This window comes from Brienomyrus brachyistius, chromosome 15 (genome assembly GCF_023856365.1).
Source record: "Brienomyrus brachyistius isolate T26 chromosome 15, BBRACH_0.4, whole genome shotgun sequence".
NCBI lineage: Eukaryota > Metazoa > Chordata > Actinopteri > Osteoglossiformes > Mormyridae > Brienomyrus > Brienomyrus brachyistius.
This window is the reverse complement of record NC_064547.1, coordinates 9,249,014-9,267,753: the sequence shown is the minus strand read 5'-3', so window position 1 is coordinate 9,267,753 and position 18,740 is coordinate 9,249,014. Positions and strand designations below refer to the sequence as shown.

Sequence of the window (18,740 nt, the reverse complement as noted above, 5' to 3'; positions counted from 1 at the left end):
CTTTTGACCCCAATCTTTGATCTTCGTGACCTTTGACCCAACCTGTCAATTTGATGTGAGCGATATGCCTCTACTCTCTCTTGTCATTAAAAAATAAGAAAGTTCTTTGTTAAAATGTGTTGACTTTTTCTTTTTAAATTATTACTAATTTAACCTAAGGGACATGGTGGTTTCCAGCTGTATGCAGTTAATTCTGTGATAATGTTATCTATAAACATTAATGATCTATTTTAATAACTGCAGAATTCTTGTGGTAGAATTATAGGTACTCTCAGTCTGAAGTAATTCACATATGTAATGTTTTTACGTAACATATTCACATGACGTTAAGAATGACGATTTTTAAAAGCACGTTACATAAAACCAAACCAAAAATGATTTTGGTGTAAAAAAATGGTTTTGGTTATATAAAGATTATTACATTTTATGTGTGATAATCAAGGAATATTTATGGATCATGTAAAACTGCCCTCTAGTGGCCCATCAACCCAACACCCAGAAAAAAAAATATATGTGTACTGTACAATGTAGAGAATATGCTAGTATATCTTATGAAAAGTGATCTTTAAAAAGTCAAGTAAATTTGAAACCCATAATGAAATATATGCATTATATGCGTATGTTTTTTCCAGCGGTTTTGTGGGGGGAAGCGTTATTGAGATGCTTATAGAAGTCGTCAAAAATATGTAAATTCGGGGATATAGCACTTACTCTAGTAGACAAAGAGGAATAGAATCAATCTTATCAACTAGATCAGTTAACTTCACTTCTACAGGTAAAACTATGCTGCAATGTAGAGACAGCATATGTTGTAAAATATTAATCAAGGAAAATTTGGAGCATGAGTTTCTCTGAACTAGTGATTCGTGCGATCCTTCTGAAGGTCTTTGAAAACTCAGTACAATAGAGCATTATTTATATTAAGACCAGACTTTGAAGTGGGTAGACACTTGGGAAATGAAAATCAGCATAAATAAATGCAAAAGGATCTAACAGAAAGTAAGAATTCCAGTTAGGTTCCTGTTGACAGTCACGGAAGACAATACTGGATTAATTTGGAAGAACCTTTTTAAGTCTAAGAAAGGTATGTTGGAACAACAGCATATTTTGGAAGCTTAATTATTTTCAAGGAAAGTTAATGTTTGTAAAGCAAGCATATTTGTTATGCGACATTAATGACAAAACAAACACTCCACACATTCCACGTGAAGAAGCCATAATTATTGTAACCCCGCTCTCCCCACCCCGTTTGTATTATTTCAGCATTTGTTATTCCACTGCGTTCAGTTTTCATATCCTCTTTTTGGATATAGAAAACCAAAGTTATTTATGGTTTAAATATTGCATAAGAGTGTTATAATCTTGTGCCAATAGTAGTGATCCAAACATACCCAATTTGGTAGCGATATCGCTATTATTAAGTTTTATGACTGAAATAACGAATCCAAATGAACATTTTTGGAACTTTTTAATGTATATTGGGCTGAGTGTTTTAGACGCGTTGTGTTAAATTTTCAACGATCCGCATTTTCTCGATTGTGATTTAGATACGCAGGCAGGACTACAATCCCCAGATGACTTTGCGTGCAGATTTGAAAGCGATTGGATACAACGGCTGATTTTATTGCGAACTCTGCACGTGAGTGTAGTTCTCAGAGGAAGCTATTAGCAGAATTTACACTAGCTAACAAGATAAACGTAAGTACTAGTATTTTGGTGTACATAGGGACATGTATAAGTAGGTAATTAGACGTTAAAATGTGAGTTCGCTTTTGCTTTATCCTTAAAAATATAGCAAAAACAGAACAAAAATACCAATGAAAAGGCTGACAAACTAAATGTCAATCAAGGTATTGCTGTAGTTTGTTAGCTAGCTTCCTATTGAAACGGTAGCTGGCGAACTGGCGTAAATATCTTTAGTTCACATTTATAAACAAGACTAGCTATGCTTCAGGATTATTCGGCAGAACAGATGAGAAACATCATTTTAAGTGGCTTTATTAATGTTTGCTTATGTAGAAACATATAAATATAACAAATTCCCAAATATTTTTGATATTTATGTGCAAAATAAAAACTATGCATAATTTTTTGAGTCCGTATTAAATTGTGCAACATTATCTGTCAAATCGGATATTTTGTCAGTTGCCTAGCTATTTTCTTAACTTTAAGTATCGTTTTGGCTAACTATTGTGGCTAATCATGTTGTTTTATTGCATTTTATCGCTTGGCATTACAGTATCATAATTTGACTAACAAAAAGTTAAAATTCTTAGTGATGTATTTGGTGTTATTAATATCATCACGGTTATTGTACGCGTGAAGCCATATGCAGCTTATCGAGAATTTGCAGCGCACACAGGTAAGTTATGTTTCCTGTGTACTCAGATGGACACTCTTTGAAACTGAACCCATTTTGTATGTTGGCGGCTGTGGACACCGTGTAGCGCCTTTGAATTGCTGCCGTGATCGAGCTTTTAAAGTCAGCAGAAATCCATTTTGTACTTTATTATAAGCAATCTTAGAATGTGCATTTATCAATTCTTCATCTACAGATACCGTTCCTCCACTTCTTCTGGATTAATTTACAGAGGGAAGCACCCAAACCGACTACTTCTTCCTGGCCACCCTTTACACGGTGTTTCTCACCGTTTCTCTTTCACATTAGTGTTACTTTGCTGTCTCACTGAGCTGGGAGTATTTCTATAGTATATTATATTGTGTTCAGTTTCATTATTATAGGCAAATTATTTGAACGTATTGAATTTAATGTTTGCAAAATATTCCATTTGTGTTTACATTTATGTTTAAGAGCTGAATGATAGGGTGTGAAATATCACTGTTGTATCCCGATGTTGCATATGATTGCATTGTTTTGTGTACAGCATGATAATTTAAACGATTCCCTTGGATAAAATAACGAATATGTGTCATTTTTTAATGTCGTGCATGGTGTGTGTTCCTTCCATCCATCTTCCAACCCTTTCTCCTGGTTATGGTCTTGAGGGGCCTGGAGCCTCTTGGCATTCAGTCTGGTCGGGACATTTTTGTTTGCGTAATTTTTCATTGGGTTGTATAGATAAGGTGCAGATAATGTTAAGCTAATGTTTCCACTGAATGGCCATGTTTTTGGGGAGTCCCCAGCCAGTGTCCTGTGTTTCCTGGGATGGATGGAAATCTTTACAATGCATTGTTTCCGTTTTTGAACACTTAACCTTTCATCTGCTTGTTAATATGATGTTGAGAGCAGTATGTGATACGGGTCATTGCAAGACAAATCATCACACTTTCGGACCTCATCATCACGGATTTTAACTAAACTTGGCATGTTGATTTGGTCACACGAGTAACTCATGAATCTGAGATTGAGAGTGTCTTGAATCAATATTGAGGGAGATTTAAGCGAACAAAGTTTTAACTTTTTGGAGGGGTGGCTATGACTTTGACTGGCTATATTTACCTTAATGTAAGCTGCACAGAAGTGGTCCTCATATTGTTTTAAAGCTATTGTCCAGCTTTATAGATTGAATAAATAATATGCCATCCCCATACGAATAATTACTATGTAATAACTGATTAAAATGTTAAAAATTCAATAACAAAAAAAATCTATATTTCAAAATTGATAATTTTCTTACTAAAGCTAGCTCATAATGTCATGAACATCTCCAGAAAATTTGATGTGTGATGATTTGACATGGAATGACCCATATACACATTCAGTACAGTTTATGGAAGTTATATACTTGCACTAAAGCAGCATTCATATATATTAATTGTCTTTAAGGATGGACCTGAACTTCTGTCCAAAAATGATTGGCGGTTGTGAGGTCAAAGCAGAACAAGAAGTGCAGATGAAGGACTGAATGCATATGAAAAATCATCTTCAGGTACAATTTGTAAGACATTTATTTATTTAATAATAAAAATAATGTGTTTTTTGAATAATGTGATTTTGTATTTAAATATAAAAGTTTGGGAGCTGACTCATTTTGATGGGTGGAAGATGTTTGTTGAGTTTTATGTCTTCCTGCACCATGCACTTTATAAATATGAACCACATTGAACAATATTTGGTTAAAAATGTGTTTATAACTAGAAGGGCTTATTCCTCTTGAGTTTGTTTCTGTTCTCACTAATTCCCTTTCTCAAGAAAATGTTACAGATTTGTTTAGCATTATTTCTAGTCTCAGCCTTTTATTGCTGTGAATAGTAAAAATGTATTTTTAACGCATTAATTGGAATGTCAGGTAGGATTTTTCCCTATTGGTGATTTATACATAACTCATAAAACAAAAAAACTGGGCTGTAATCTGAGTCATGTTTCATTTTTTCATATTTCTGCAACAAAATGTTATCACTGTAATGTTATTGGTACTAAATGAAGTATTAGTTTTTTGTGAAAACTTTGTAAATTCCTGTTCTAATTTAGAATCTGTGTTTTGCTCTAGTTCAAATTATAGAATATGCTAATTCTTTGTTTAGAATTGGCCCTATCTGCAGCAGCAGATGGATGCAGCACTTGAGAGGATATGAGAATGGGTACCAAAAGAATGCTTATTGAGTGCTACAGACAGGGGAGGAAGAGCAGGTGTATGAGGGCAGAATGTGGCTCAGCAGGGTAGGACTGTGTGCCTGCAATAGGAAGGTCACTGGTTCAGATCCCAGGGTCGGCAGAGTGATTTCACCATTTGGCCCTTGAGCTCGGCTCTTAATTCCCCGGTTGCTCTTGGATCTGGCTGACCTAGTGTTCTCAACTGCACGTCTCTTTGGATAAAAGTGTCTGAGAAATAAATAAAGGTGTCTGGTTAGGCCAGAGAATAGCAGAGTCTACCAGCAGGGCCTACAGAGCTCAGCAACTCAGTGGTGTGAACCAGCGGGAGCAACCTGGATGAAGAGACCAGAGCCATAAAGGGCAACACATGGCCATGGACACTCACTGAGGTCACGTGGAAAAAGGGAGCCTTCCTATGCCATCTAGTGCCAAAGATTGTCTCCACTTGGGAAATAGCTACGTCAGGTGGTTGGAAGAACGACCACAAGCAATCACACAAACTAATTATGTGATATGCACAGCTTTGACCTTATTTTACTGTTAATAGGAACATATTGTTTTCCATTGCATTGTATTAGAAAGGCATGCAATGAAGTGGCAGTGTTGATCTAACAGTGCTCACTGGAATAGACATTAAGTGGAACGTTATTGTACATAGATATAACAAGAGTGTAATGACATGTAAACATGGTCAAAGAAAATTGGCATCAAAACTCAGCTTATCATATCTGTCTTTTTTCATAGCTGATATGGAAAAAAAGGATAATGGTTCTGTAGACACTGAAGGGTGAGTAGCCGGACTGCCATTTTTGTTATTAACATTACAAATAAAAGTGTTTGGGACAAATATCAATGGCGTGAAAATAATTGTTGTATGTAAAATGAGGGGTAAAAGTTGGAGGTATTTCCGTGTAATTGTGACATCCTTCAAGTGTCCTCTAACATTTGCTGTTTTTACATTGGCATCTCCTCGTTTGTCTTTGTCATTAAGCACAGACTCATTCCGATTGAATCTGTTCCTGCAGAACAACGGCGGTCATATTTTATGGCTCGTGTAATATACTGCTGAAAAAGAGGGTCGTTACATTGCGAAATGAGAGCGAAAGAACCCATAAAGTTGTGTGATAGAAAAGAAGAGATTGAGAGGTGTGTCTCTGCTCCCTTTTGTTGCCCACAGCCCCATGGAGAACGGCCAGCCCCCTGATCCTGCCCAGTGGGCCGTAGCGGATGTCGTTAATTATTTCCGAATGGCTGGTTTTGAAGAACAAGCAAGTGCGTTCCACGATCAGGTACAGTACAGCATATTTAGTTATCTATCTGCTTCTCTGCAGATTCCCAAATAACTATTAGAAAACCTGTCTTTTGCCTTTCCAGTTAAATATTTTAATTGAATTTATGCATGTGGCATTTACATTTTGAAAAGAATTACATTTTCAATAAAAATCTTAATATCATAAACAGGAACTTAGTGTATAATAATGACTAAATTCATGGTTTATGTGACTGTTTAAAAAAAAAAAAAAAAAAAGCCCAAATACCTAAAATTGTTTTCTTCTAGGAGATCGATGGGAGATCTCTGCTATTGATGACCCGAAATGACGTCCTAACGGGATTAACGATAAAGTTGGGTCCAGCTCTGAAGATCTATGAGTATCACGTGAAACCCCTCCAGAATCAGCACCTGAAACATAATGCACTATGACCAGGCCTCTACTGAAGATGTCAGTCGCACAGGAAAGATGCAAGATGATCATGTCTGTCCTGCAAAATTTCTTTTCAAAAGCACAGCTCACTCTTTTTTCCCATGACAAGAATAGACTGGCTTAATCTGGGGGCAGATATGGGTGCAAGATGCCAGTGCAAGGAAAGATTGTATTTGTCATTATTCTTTCTTGATCTACATTCCCACCTAGACTGAACAAATATATCATATTCCTGCATTTTTTTTTCGGTTGTTTTGGTCTCAGATCGTTTCCTTTCTATAACTCTTCAGACCACCAAAGGAGATCATTTTAATTAAACAAAATGGAAAATGTATAGTGAGTTCTGTAATAAGTTATGCATTTAATCACTGAACATTGATATTGGAGGCTTGAACCTATTTTTGTAAATAATGCATTTTCAGTTATGAAGATTATAATATTTAAATACGGTGCGTGTGAATATGCATATCCATAACAATTTTAAATCTATTGATTATGGATATTGATCTATATTAGTAATTGCAAAAATGTTTAAAACAAAAACTAGCATTTCATAAATATAAAGCACTTAACTTTGACTTACAGGCCTGTTGTTCTTACTGGTCATTGACAATGAAACATTATTCATGGTTTACCCTCCCCTCCCCCTCCCCCTGTTAGTTGTTTTTAATTCTAATTTGAGGCCATCTAACTCCACAGTGGTCATGTCCTTTCCCTTCTCAAAATAGATGATATTTTGTACCAAGTATTGTTCTGCCACCAAAGTGTTTTATGTGAAGCAGAAGAATATTCTCTTAAGGAGCTGCTCTAGCTCCACAGTAAATGTTCATCGAAATACATTATGCAAGGACTGTTGATTCTAAGGGTATATCAATCTGCAAAATGTAAAGAATATTGCTAAATGTTTGGGAATCTGACTGAAGCCACTTGGGTCACAATATGGGTGCGTTTTGATAGTTCAGAATTTAGTCGGCTACACATTTGCTTTGTAGAATAATATTCTTTCAGCTAACTAATCAGTGCTGATTTGGTAATCATTGTGTATTGTTTTTTTGATGCGTGAAACTAATCTGTTAATTGCCGATAACATTAATTTATTCGATTTCATATTAAATTTCATAGGTGTTTACATTTTTCTTTACTATATGTGATTAATGGTTGATAGTTGTGACTTTTCTGGTGTGTTTTATTGCAAACATATCAGTTCATGCATAAAATTATCCCAGAGATGTTTGGGTGATTTCAGTGGGTATCAGACCTTTAAATGTTAGTTGGACCAGTCCAGTAACCAAAAGAAAAGATGACCACCTGCATTTAAACACATTTTTTTTTCTTTTTTGTTAAGCCCACACTCCAATATGTTGCAATAAAGTTTAATTAACAGAGCAATATCCACAATTATAATGACATATAATAGGTTATACATGAGCATAGCAAATGATTCCAACACATCCATTTAAAAGCATCATCTAAATGTGAATTAGATGTATTTGAAAGGACACAGAGCATTTAACTTATCCTTATAACTACATAATTATTTATTTGCGCTACTTATTTATTTATTTATGGCTCCACTTGTTTTGCACCTTGGCAGCGCCCTCTAGAGTTTAGCTCGTGCTTTTCTCCTCACGGTTCCAGTGATGTTGCCAGAGGGATTATCAAGTGGTAGAAGGACCTGACAGGAGACACACTGTCAATGGACAACTTTTTCTGAGGGGTCCCTTGGCATTCAAGGGACATTTGTATATATTGCATAATCATTTATACAGCATGATTTGTGGTGACCTTTGATAACTGCAAGGAATATGTTTACTGAAGTTTCTTTGTAGTAAGAATAACAAATATAGCCACAAACCTGGGTGAAATTATTAGTGAATGTGAATTTATTATTGCTTTCTCATTTAAAGTATATAGAGATTTATAACAAAATGAATCGATGAGAAAATCTTAATATATCCAAATAGTAGTGGTGAGCACATGAGGCTTCGTGAACCATTTGCTGTAGTTTCTGACCCCACTAGATGGTGCTCTTGGTTGACTTTGAGTCCTTTTATGAACAAAGAGCACCATCTACTGGGGTCAGAAAATACAGCAAACGATTCATGAAGTTTCATTTGCCCATCACTACTAAGTAGATCGTTAGAGTAAATATTTCTAGTGAACACAATTTTTTACATTTTTAAATCGATATATATAAATTATCTCGACTTAAATTCTCTAAGCGTAGTATTACAGGAATTAATGTTTGACTCTGAAACTATAAAATGTATTTCTACTAAATCCGAATAATAATGTAGGGAATTCAGGTTCCTTACATAGGGAACAATTCATAATCGTACCTTGTCAGAAATCATGACAATCAATCCAAAATGTGAAATACCCACCTCATCTTTGTTGGAAATTCCCAGTTTTGTCATGTCTATAGTGAAGTAATGCTGATTTGGCATGACTATCTCAATCTCCTCCACCTACAAAGGAAACAAGACAGTCTCATTAATCGTTAACATTTAACATGTGTTTTGGGTTCTAAAGCATGTACAGCAAAGGGCAGCGAGGGTAGCATGCAAATATCCCACAGAATAATGTCCAAAAATTGAACATTATGCAGTGCTGGTTTATGACTTTATCTAATGTAGCGAATATAAAACATTGTTCATTTAAAACCACAATAAATTATAAACTCCCTATCAAAAGGATTAATGCACAGCACTCCTTTTCTATATCATAAGGATAAATGTGACCTTCTGTCTGCCTTTGTGACAAATGATGATTGTAAAGGTCACGGGTCGACAGAAGAATACTGGGTAATGGAAGGTGTCACCCCATGATCGTTCGGCATCCGTTATCCTACTCATTCCTGCTTGTATGGACTCACCTGTGGCACTCGGCTAAGAACGAGAAGCTGTGTGTCATAAATAGTCTTCTGGACCGATGGAGAGTATTCACCGCGGTCATATGGGCCAGCAAACTTCTCGATAATAACATCTTTTACAGTTTTCCTGTGCAAGAGAAATTCATTTTTTTCACATCTTTGAACATCAAATAGGTTTTTATAAGTCGATTCAAATAAGACGTTCAATGCTAAACGCTGTAATATAGCTACGTTTTTTACCTCATGATCGAATAAATAAAATTTAACACAAGTTTTTTTGCAAATATGATTATCATCATGTACTATTTTTAAGTACTCTAAATCTTTTAGCAATAAAACTAGTAGCACTTTATGTCTTGGTCAAAATATAATGTATCCAGAAAGTATCTTAAGTTTTCACTGATTAGGGTTTAACTAAAACTACTGGCTCTACATTTATTTTGATCCGGTTCTGTTCTTCTGATTTCTTTGTGAAGAACCTAGAACCTTAAGTACATTTTTACATTGGCAGCCTGAAGCTCAGTCACTTACCATGCGGCATCAAAGGAGACATTAATGTGTGTGTTATATCGCCACCTTGCATACACACTGGTGCAGAAGACCCTGTCCTTAACTTCGGGTAGAGTGGTGAACCTGTCCTTCAGAAACCCCTCGAAGCCAGACTGCGTAGTTTTCAGCACAGTCATGTCCTTTATGCCACTGTGAATCACTGGGGTCTCTGGAGAGCAGAAATCACACAATTAGGGCAATAAAAAGCATTTCAAAGTCTTACAGTAAAGCATTGGAGAAGCATTATGTCCAATCTACAATTTAACCTACAAGTATCAATCAGTCAATTAATCAATCATTCAGTCTTAATTTATGTAGCACTGTTTTAACCACAAGGATTACAAAGTGCTTTTCGGACATTTTAAAAGAAGAAAAAAAGAAAAACACAAGAAACTAAAATGAGCACAAAATAAATAATAAAATGCATGCATGCAATAAATAAATAAATGAAGTAGAATCCCAAAAAGTAGATTCTAGTACAAACTAGGGCTTGAAATACGTATATTCACTGGTAGTGTAAACAAAATGCGGCTGATCCTTAGGGGTAGAGAAAAATGTACCTCCCCTGTTTTAGAGATTACATTTCATTAACTAGTAACTTTGAAATAACTGGTTAACAGGGCTGACTTTTTGAGGTAAACCTGGTGCTAAGTTGTTAGGGGGCAGGTTTTGGGAGTGGTGGTGGCAGGGGGCACTTTCAGTCATTCACGCTAATGGAGCAGGAACTCAGTCCCCCCCCCCTTACCCCCATATTGCTAAAATATAATTATCCTCTCTTCACTTTTGTCATATTATTAAATGTTTCCAATATTGTCAACAGTGACACCTAATGGCCAGATGAAATGGCCAACTGAAGTGCTGAGGACCAAGGGAGGTAACATCTGAACTACCTCAAAATCCTTTTTGGCTAAAACACATAAAATGATGTTCCAGTGCGACCGAGGGGGCTAATGGCGTCAACAGCATCCCCTTTCTCCTCTAATCCTGACAACAGCAGTACACCGGATAAGTATTTTAATATTTAATCTTTATCGGAAACTTGATGCTTGAATAAATTGGCTGTGTGGCAAAATACTTTGTAACCTATTTTATTGCTTTTTTGACCACAAGAAATTATGGAAAAGTAGGCAGCCTGTATAGTAACATGACCCAATGGGTTGATTATCCTCTTACCATCGCGGTTTATTAGCCACCAGCGGCCACTGGTTTAAGCCAATAAGTCGTTAAAATATAGCAGGTCATATTCGACTGAAATTATGTAGTAAAATATTCAGAATGTATTTATTTACAGCAGTAAAGTAGCCTATGAAAATGAAAAAAGAACCTGATTACATATAAAGCCTGTTCTCATTACAAATGAGGATTTATGATACGCACGTTTACTAAGCTGCACATAGAAGGCAGAGCTATTGAGTGCATGTGCAGCATTTTCATTTCTAAGTAAACATCGTTGAAAGGTCAAGGCTTCTGCTCACCTGTCAAGAATGACAAGATAATATTACTTCATTTTGCACTAAACCAGGCACATCATGAGCTGAAGCCTCGACTGAATATGAACGAGCCTTGAACGATTTGTTGAGCTCAGATGTTTTAACAGCCATGATCTCAATTTGAGAACCCTTGGACAGATTATATCTCTGAGCTAAGCCCTGGATGTCTTGTGATCCTAGCAATGCTCCTCTACTAAACTCAACTGAAATGCAAATAATGAGCTTTGTATAGTGCTTTCAATAGTTCATAGTTTTTCATTCTTGAGTGCAAAGGCAATGAATTGCAATACAAACTCACCATTAAGATATTGCTCAACCTCACAGAACCTCCAAGCCTCAGGACTTAGGATGAAAGCGTGGGCGTGCTCAATGCCATTCTGAGGAACAAAAAGTCAACCATTTACTTCATGAAGGTATTTTTATTATTCTTACTTTTAACATACCATGCCTATTTTATGATAGCTGTACCTTCTCCAATTTTCTCCACGGCATCTCTTCAATGTCCACTTTGGCCCGAGTGACGTGGTTGAAGGATGTCAAGAAGTGCCTGCAGATGTCCATGGCAAACTCTTCTATGGTCTTAACCTGGCAAGGCACATGTCTTAACTTTGACTGAAGATGAAACAGAGAATAAGCAGAATAAGTAAGAAGGACTTACTCCTTTGATCTTAGTAAGGGCATGAACGGTGTTCTTTATGGTGTCAGTAGGGATGATATCGCTGTTGTCTCCGAACATGTAGTCTTTGCGTGTCTTCAGGGTAAGCTGAACATTGGCCTTCAGCTCTTTGATTTGATGCTGTGTTCCTTCTCGCCTGACATACAGCACCTTGACGAGGTTCTTTCCATATCCCGTTCGCACAAATTCCACGTCCTACAAAAGATAACTCATGCAGTAAAGGAGATGATTGAATGATATGAATATTATAAGACTGTTTAACTTCATTTTAATTCATTTTAAAATCAAATCAACTAATCAAATTATTGACTGAGAATAGTAATTGAACTGATGTATTCCATGAAAGCAAAATCTCAGTAACAAACAAAACAAAATAATTATTATCATTTTAAAGGGTGCAATAAGTTGCCTGAAAAAAATAAAGCAATGCCCATTCTTGGTAGTTAAACTACGGAAAATATTTTTTCTTTACCTGATTGGCCATGTTCGGTTTACGCTCCAGTGTATATTTTGGAATGGGCTCCACACCTACAGATGGTACATGAATTTTGTTAAGAGGGCGGTGACTATAGTGTGTTCATGAGTACTGTGTAAATTAGTAACCCCAAGGGGCAGTTTGCTGAATCATCTTGTTTGCTGGCATTTTTTATAACTACCTTTAAACATTTGTTTTTTACATGGTCTGGCATTGCAGTGAATTGTGGAAAATAACTGCTTGAATACCAAACTCATTCGCAGTAAGCGTTAATTGAAATCTAAAACTACAGACCAAAACAGGAAAGTTCTGTGGGAAAAAAAATCAATTAAAAGCCCTAAAATAAACAACTTTATCCACCCGTCCATCTTGCAACTGTTTATCCTGGTCAGGGTCACCGATCTGAGCCAGGAAAGGCTGGGGAACACATTGGTCAGGATGGAAGTCCACTATAGGGAGAAATAACCACAGACGCAATTAGATTAGGTAAATGTCTTTTTTAATAAAAAGATAAAGTAAATTAGAATTTTTGAGTCATATCTAATCATTCCACAGACAGATGACCAAGCAGTGAAGACAATTTTTTCCCCGCAACTGGGCCATGGAAGTATTCAGACCATGTCAGGTTTTTGATATGCGCAAACCATCATGTTACTATCAAGAAGAGCTGAAAATGAAGAATTCCGTACAAAGACAGTCTTACACGAAATTCCCAGGAAATTGTAGGCACAGGGCAGCGTGCATCTTGGGTAGGGCGTCCGTCTATCATACAGCATACACACAGAAGGGAGATTCAGAAACACAAAACAATCTAAAGTACAGTTCCTGAGATGTGGGCAAAAATAGGTGAACAGGAAACCCGTAAGTGTGCAGGTGGAAGACTGCAGGAATCCTGCTAAATCATGATGCACATGAACCTAGCTGTCAATGAAACTGGTTGTTTACATACAACCCTTTCCCTTACAGCACAATAGGTATTAATTGGAATTTCCATTAAATGCATTCAACAAAAATTCCACTGCTTTTTCGGGTCATAGATTCATAAACTGCTTCAGAAACTTTAATGTTTTGTGGTGTTTCTATATTTAAAGAAAACAGCTTTTTGCAATAAAAAACCCCCCTACTTCCCCAATTTTGTTTCTGTACAGCATCTTAAAAAAGTAACATCTGCAAAGAGATATAATAGAGGAAGTCAATATGCCACGTGAACTTCCCTTTCTGTAAAGCAAACTCACTTTCAGGGCTCCATTACTTTTCTGTATAGCTTGCCATTAGTTATCATTTCTACAATGTGGCTCGTTCTAGTTTGTGCTTTCTTGAGTGCCACTGGAGGTGTCGCAGAGTTTTCCTGTAGGAATGAGGCCGGAGATCTCGTCGACTGGTAGGCAGATTGACCAACATGTTTATATGTGATATCTTGAATAGATACCAGGCCAACAGTTATTCAAACTATGCTAAAGATAATGTCATTTAAACCAGTTTATTTGGGACAATGTTTGGCCATTTGTACAGGTTAACAAAAGTAAGCAGTAAAAGAATAAGCAAGCAGCAAGATTTGCTTGTGTGGTTGGTAAATTTCACTTCTGTTTTAGGCTTCAGTTTTACTAGGCTTTGCTTCCACTGAACTTACTGTAGTTGTGTGTGATAATTTAAATTCTGATATTAAACAGAAATGTATCATTACAATTAGAATTTCGACAATAGTTTCAAGGTTAAATTTTAATGGATATATTCTCTACCCCTAAGTGAATGAATGTGATATTGCATAAGTTCTCCATTTTTTGGGAATTCCCAAATCTGACATTCCTCCAACCATTTTCTGTAAGAGCTTGCCCTAGTCAGAGGCGGTCCAGAGCCTATCCTGAAAGCTATGGGCACGGAGCAGGAAACAACCGATGATGGGGTGCCAACCCCTCACAGGGAACACTCACACACACACCATTCACTCACACATGCACACCTACGGTCAATTGGGTAATTCCAGTCAGCCTCAGCATTTTTTTAAACTGTGGGAGGAAACTGGAGTAGCCAGAGGACACCCCACGACGACATGGGGAGAACATGCAAACTCCACACACACCAAACCAGAGCGGAGACTCGAACCCGAGTCCCAGAAGTGTGAAGCAGCAGTGCTAACAACTGCGACTTCCCCCGCAATAAAAATTTTATATTTGATTTCAATATAAGGAAAACTGACATATAATAGCCCCTTTCAATATCTGTCTTTGAAAAATAGGTTCATCATTTACAAGATTCCAAAGCACAAGAATGGCACTGATGGAAGTGGGCTTGACTACATGTACCTGGATTCATCGGTGAAGCTCTGGCAGTACAGTGACTTTCTGGTCAATGACAGTCTGGGGGCTTTGGGGAACACCCTTAGACAGCTGTACCAGGGCCAGCAATATAAGGTGAGGTTCTTTATGAAGAACTCAGTACTTACTTCTTCTAATCCAACTTAAATTTTCTTTTTCATTTCAGACCAACAGATCTGCATACATGCTTTATAACGATGCCCCTCCATTTTTGAAATATGACAATCATTATGGACACACGAAAGGTACTGCTGCTTGTTCAGATTACTACCATGGATGTCAAGGTCTAATGTCATACTATTGCTCACCAGGCGGGATGTAAGCGGTGACCCGGGGAAACATGTGCCCCCCTCCCCTTATAAAAAAACAAAAACGAAATATAGAGAATAGCTGCCCGACCCATCAATCAGTCGATCCTAGCGTGCGTCCAAATTGATCGAGTGATGATTACCAGATAATGCACCCGATTGGCAAATATACCGAGCATCCCTGCCCCCCAGGTCTGGCTGTGCCCCTGTTGCTCACTCCTTCACCCCTTGATTACACAGTGTGGTTTGGTCCAGGTCTCAGGGGGAGGAGTAGGACAAAGGGCATATATATCTGATTAGATAGACTTTCAATGCTGGTTAAACACACTTGCACTCTGGCTGAAAAATAAACAAGCGTCATGTACGATGTAGTGAGACGTGCGTGCCATGTCCTCCTCTGCAGGAGCTCTCCTCTTCGACACGGTTCAGGGATTCTGGTTGACCCACAGTGTCCCTCACTTCCCTCCACCCCCAGAACATGGGTATAGTTGGCCTTCGTCTGCTAAAATGTATGGTCAGACAGCATTCTGTGTCACATACAAATATCATCAGGTCCCGCTAATAGGTAAGCAGAAGGTCAACGGTCGAATGGAGCTTCACATGTACCTGATGAAGACACTTCTGTTCTACCGTATGTTCTTTCTCAATTCTCTCCACTCTCTCCAGCCGAGCAGCTTCTCTACTATAATCCCCGTGTGTACAATTGCTCCCTGCCTGAGATATTTCAGCCAGATCTGTCCAATTTGGCTCTTCTTTGTAAAGGCTCCCAACTGCAAAGGACCCCTGGCAGGAAACTGCAGACACTAATGTCAGCCAAAGGAGAGACTTTCCTAAGTTTTGCAAAATCACACTTCTGGGTTGATGGTAAGACCATTGTTATTACTGGAAAGTGATGTTCAAATCTTCTCTCAGGAAACAATTACTCCAAAACTCATTTGCCCCCTAAAGTACTCGAATAGACCACAGACTCATTTTGGTAGTTCCAGTGTCAAGGCTGGACCTGTTGATCTCAGGATTGTTGCTAAACCACAGTTTCCATGAAAATACCTCTACTGTTTTTGCAAAGAGGAGTTCTAAAGTCTGTGAATCCATCAGTGTGTCTTTTATTTCCTCATTTGAAACTACTACTTACATGAATACATGTATTAGTAAAGTGATCAGAATATTCCATATCTGCTTACTACTGAATCCATATTTTTACATATAACACAACAAAAGGTAAATCATTTATATTACATAATTTAAAAACAGATCGTCTAGTTATTTTGCTTTGTTATTTGTCATGCATTGTGGTTGCATAAAGACTTAAATAACAAAGTTAGTTATATATCTATTAATTTGAATAAATTCTATAGCAAACATTTTCAAAGCAGCCAAGTTGTGTAACAGGACCATCACTGAAATACTGATGATTATCCTTTGAGAAATCATTTGTGTGAACATCATGTTCGTCTATTTCTCTTTCACCACAGATATATACACTGGTTGGGTGGCTCAGGCTTTGAAAACTGACCTCTTAACAGAAACCTGGCAGCGTAAGGAGCACCAGCTGCCATCAAACTGCTCTCTTCCTGAGCACACCCTAAATATAAAGAGAATCAAACTCCCTGGGCCTATAGTGTTCTCTTCCTTTTTCGACCACTCCAAGTGGTGTGTATCCAGAGCTTATGAGAAGCAGTGGACCTGCCTGGGGGATTTAAACAGGGAGGACACTCAGGCTTGGAAAAGCGGGGGATTAATATGCTCCCAGAACCCAGATATCTACCACGCATTCCGTCACACTGTGTCCTGGTACATCAATTGTTGATTGGAGGGTGGTTTTCTTATTACATTTTATATTTCCTGAAGACAGCATCAAAAAAAATTAAATAAAAATAACCCATGTATGTTTCAGTTAATTTATGTTTAGAACATGAGGAGCATCCAAGAGTATCTCTATGTGACAATATTCATGCAATGACATTTCAGCCACATCACTACTCACAGTGAATAGAATTTCTGTAGTCCTCAAACAGCTTAGGGAAAGAACCTGTTTTGGTCTGGTGTGTGTGTGTGTGTGTGTGTGTGTGTGGTGTGTATATGTGGATTATCAAATGTCCCCCACAGTCTAATAAAAACCTGTTATTTTTACATTGTGGAGACCAATTTTCATGTTCCCACAAAGATCTGTGAATCAAAAAAGCAAAAATACAAAAAAACTCGTATTTCCTTTGGTTACTAATGGTTAAGGTTGGGGCTGGGTAGGGGTTAAGGTCGTCATGTTGGGATTAGAGTTTTCCCCATAGAAATGAATGGAGAGTCCCCACAAAGATATAATTGCAAACTTTTGTGTGTGTGTGTGTGTGTGTGTGTGTGTGTTAATTGGTGTATTTATATATAACTACACAAAGTCAGTTTAAGGCTTCTAAGACTTAAATCGACTTTTTTCAAGCACTCATGTACCTAAAGGCCATATTTCCATGGGACATTGATTAGTCCATAAGTCACATGATGATGCGTCCGCCAGACAAACGCACAGCTGTCTAACCAACAGAGTGGCATGAGGGTTCAGTAGTAATTTAAATTAAATACTGGGGGGAACCACGTCCTTCCCACCCCTTTCAGTTTCTACACACCTGGCTCACCTTTTTACTATATAAAATATTGGATATTGTTCTTTTTTTTAACCCATCAAGCTACCATTCTGCCCACAGAACTAACTGTGTTTTTGGTTCAGGAGGCAGCTGCAGTCCATTTGTTGCTTATACCAGTTTTGTGCTTTGTGTCCATGGGTAAAAAGGTTTAATGCAGAAGGCTTTTGAGGCAACGGTATTATCACCCTCATGTACTGTAGGTGGCAGCATACACAGTTGAATTTTATACGACCACACATGACACCAAAGAGCAAGAGGTAACCGGTCTTATTTAATCTGGAAATTATAAAAAGGCTCATTATTTAGTGACTTCGTGAAAGCCAAAATTTATTAATCGTTTTGCAAATTTATTCCGATAAACAAAGTGGAAATCAGTACATACTTAAAAGGAAACAGACGGATCCCTTTCATACTGCAATTTCAGATAGTCTGATGGCTGCCAGCTCTCATGCATCTGACGTCACACTAACGCTAATCTATGTCATTCCATTATAATACCAAAATTAGCCACATCAAAAGTGCCGGAGTAGTTTTCAAGCCCTAAAGACTATTTACAAAGTGATAAAACTCTTACATGAAAGTAAATGTGTGTGCAGACTTGTCTCGAATTGAAAATCTCACGCCAGCCAGCAAACCAAAGTTCGTAACCATGTGGCAAATAATTAAATTAAATATCTTAATAGATAATTTGCATGTTTGTTTTGTCTATTTAGTGTTTTATAACGAACTGCAATGGGTAAGGATATGCTACAAATGGCATTTTCGTGAATGGTAGTTAGGTTATTGTAATATTTTAAAATATCTTTTTATGATTCCATACTCTGTCGTGGGTCATTAGTTTATCTCTATTAATTTACCATTAATCTAGCTTTTAATAATGCAGTACAAAACTTCCACGAGACTGCCAGTCCAACCTCCTGCCATTAAGGGGCGTCAAAGCCCAAGGTGTGCTGCCACAATCCTTCAGTCATCCCAGCATTAAAAGTAATGAACTGTCCATCCATCTATTTTCCAAACCACTTATATCCTTCTGGGGGTCTGGAGCCTATCGCAGAAGCTATGGGTATGAGGTGGGGCCAGCCCATCGCAGGGCACACTCAAACACGATGCACACCTATGGGCAATTTAGTAACTCCAATTAGCCTCAGCATGTCTTTGGACTGT

General features: G+C 37.5%; 3 protein-coding genes across 11 annotated transcripts; 2 read left to right on the top strand and 1 right to left on the bottom strand.

Moving 5' to 3' along the window:
• The first annotated feature begins 1,599 nt into the window (after window positions 1–1,599).
• On the top strand, window positions 1,600–7,387 carry samd13 (sterile alpha motif domain containing 13). 8 transcript variants are annotated; one of them, XM_048976786.1, is made up of 6 exons: window positions 1,619–1,698; window positions 2,556–2,638; window positions 3,788–3,890; window positions 5,300–5,342; window positions 5,733–5,844; window positions 6,114–7,387. In XM_048976786.1, exons 4-6 carry the CDS (start codon window positions 5,305–5,307, stop codon window positions 6,255–6,257), a joined length of 294 nt encoding a protein of 97 aa, XP_048832743.1. In that variant the 5' UTR covers window positions 1,619–1,698; window positions 2,556–2,638; window positions 3,788–3,890; window positions 5,300–5,304; the 3' UTR covers window positions 6,258–7,387. The 8 variants fall into 8 exon arrangements, with proteins under 8 accessions (XP_048832739.1, XP_048832745.1, XP_048832743.1 ...); XM_048976782.1 differs by lacking the exon at window positions 2,556–2,638 and having other exon boundaries at window positions 1,600–1,698; XM_048976788.1 differs by lacking the exon at window positions 2,556–2,638 and having other exon boundaries at window positions 1,600–1,698; window positions 3,788–3,899.
• Window positions 7,388–7,615: 228 nt separating this feature from the next.
• On the bottom strand, window positions 7,616–12,445 carry uox (urate oxidase). The gene is made up of 8 exons (XM_048976778.1): window positions 12,318–12,445; window positions 11,828–12,040; window positions 11,638–11,754; window positions 11,468–11,546; window positions 9,662–9,848; window positions 9,134–9,257; window positions 8,643–8,726; window positions 7,616–7,933 (listed from the first exon to the last, which is right to left on the bottom strand). Exons 1-8 carry the CDS (start codon window positions 12,327–12,329, stop codon window positions 7,859–7,861), a joined length of 891 nt encoding a protein of 296 aa, XP_048832735.1. The 5' UTR covers window positions 12,330–12,445; the 3' UTR covers window positions 7,616–7,858.
• Window positions 12,446–13,511: 1,066 nt separating this feature from the next.
• dnase2b (deoxyribonuclease II beta) lies at window positions 13,512–16,829 on the top strand. 2 transcript variants are annotated; one of them, XM_048976776.1, is made up of 6 exons: window positions 13,512–13,701; window positions 14,557–14,731; window positions 14,802–14,880; window positions 15,347–15,508; window positions 15,610–15,807; window positions 16,416–16,829. In XM_048976776.1, the coding sequence occupies exons 1-6, from the start codon at window positions 13,610–13,612 to the stop codon at window positions 16,748–16,750; spliced, it is 1,041 nt and encodes a 346-aa protein (XP_048832733.1). In that variant the 5' UTR covers window positions 13,512–13,609; the 3' UTR covers window positions 16,751–16,829. The 2 variants fall into 2 exon arrangements, with proteins under 2 accessions (XP_048832733.1, XP_048832734.1); XM_048976777.1 differs by lacking the exons at window positions 13,512–13,701; window positions 14,557–14,731 and having other exon boundaries at window positions 14,856–14,880; window positions 15,347–15,425; window positions 15,706–15,807.
• The last annotated feature ends 1,911 nt before the right edge of the window (window positions 16,830–18,740 follow it).

Excerpts from the sequence above, each read along its gene's own strand:
- samd13 (XM_048976782.1), top strand. The coding sequence starts at position 5,305 with ATGGAAAAAAAGGATAATGGTTCTGTAGACACTGAAGG. Across the intron at positions 5,343-5,732 it reads GGTTCTGTAGACACTGAAGG|CCCCATGGAGAACGGCCAGC; the intron begins GTGAGTAGCCGG and ends TGTTGCCCACAG. Across the intron at positions 5,845-6,113 it reads CAAGTGCGTTCCACGATCAG|GAGATCGATGGGAGATCTCT; the intron begins GTACAGTACAGC and ends GTTTTCTTCTAG.
- uox (XM_048976778.1), bottom strand. Across the intron at positions 11,547-11,637 it reads CGTGGAGAAAATTGGAGAAG|AATGGCATTGAGCACGCCCA; the intron begins GTACAGCTATCA and ends TTTGTTCCTCAG. Across the intron at positions 9,849-11,467 it reads GGTTGAGCAATATCTTAATG|AGACCCCAGTGATTCACAGT; the intron begins GTGAGTTTGTAT and ends TCTGCTCTCCAG.
- dnase2b (XM_048976776.1), top strand. The coding sequence starts at position 13,610 with ATGTGGCTCGTTCTAGTTTGTGCTTTCTTGAGTGCCACTGGAGGTGTC. Across the intron at positions 13,702-14,556 it reads GCCGGAGATCTCGTCGACTG|GTTCATCATTTACAAGATTC; the intron begins GTAGGCAGATTG and ends TTTGAAAAATAG. Across the intron at positions 14,881-15,346 it reads TCATTATGGACACACGAAAG|GAGCTCTCCTCTTCGACACG; the intron begins GTACTGCTGCTT and ends CCTCCTCTGCAG.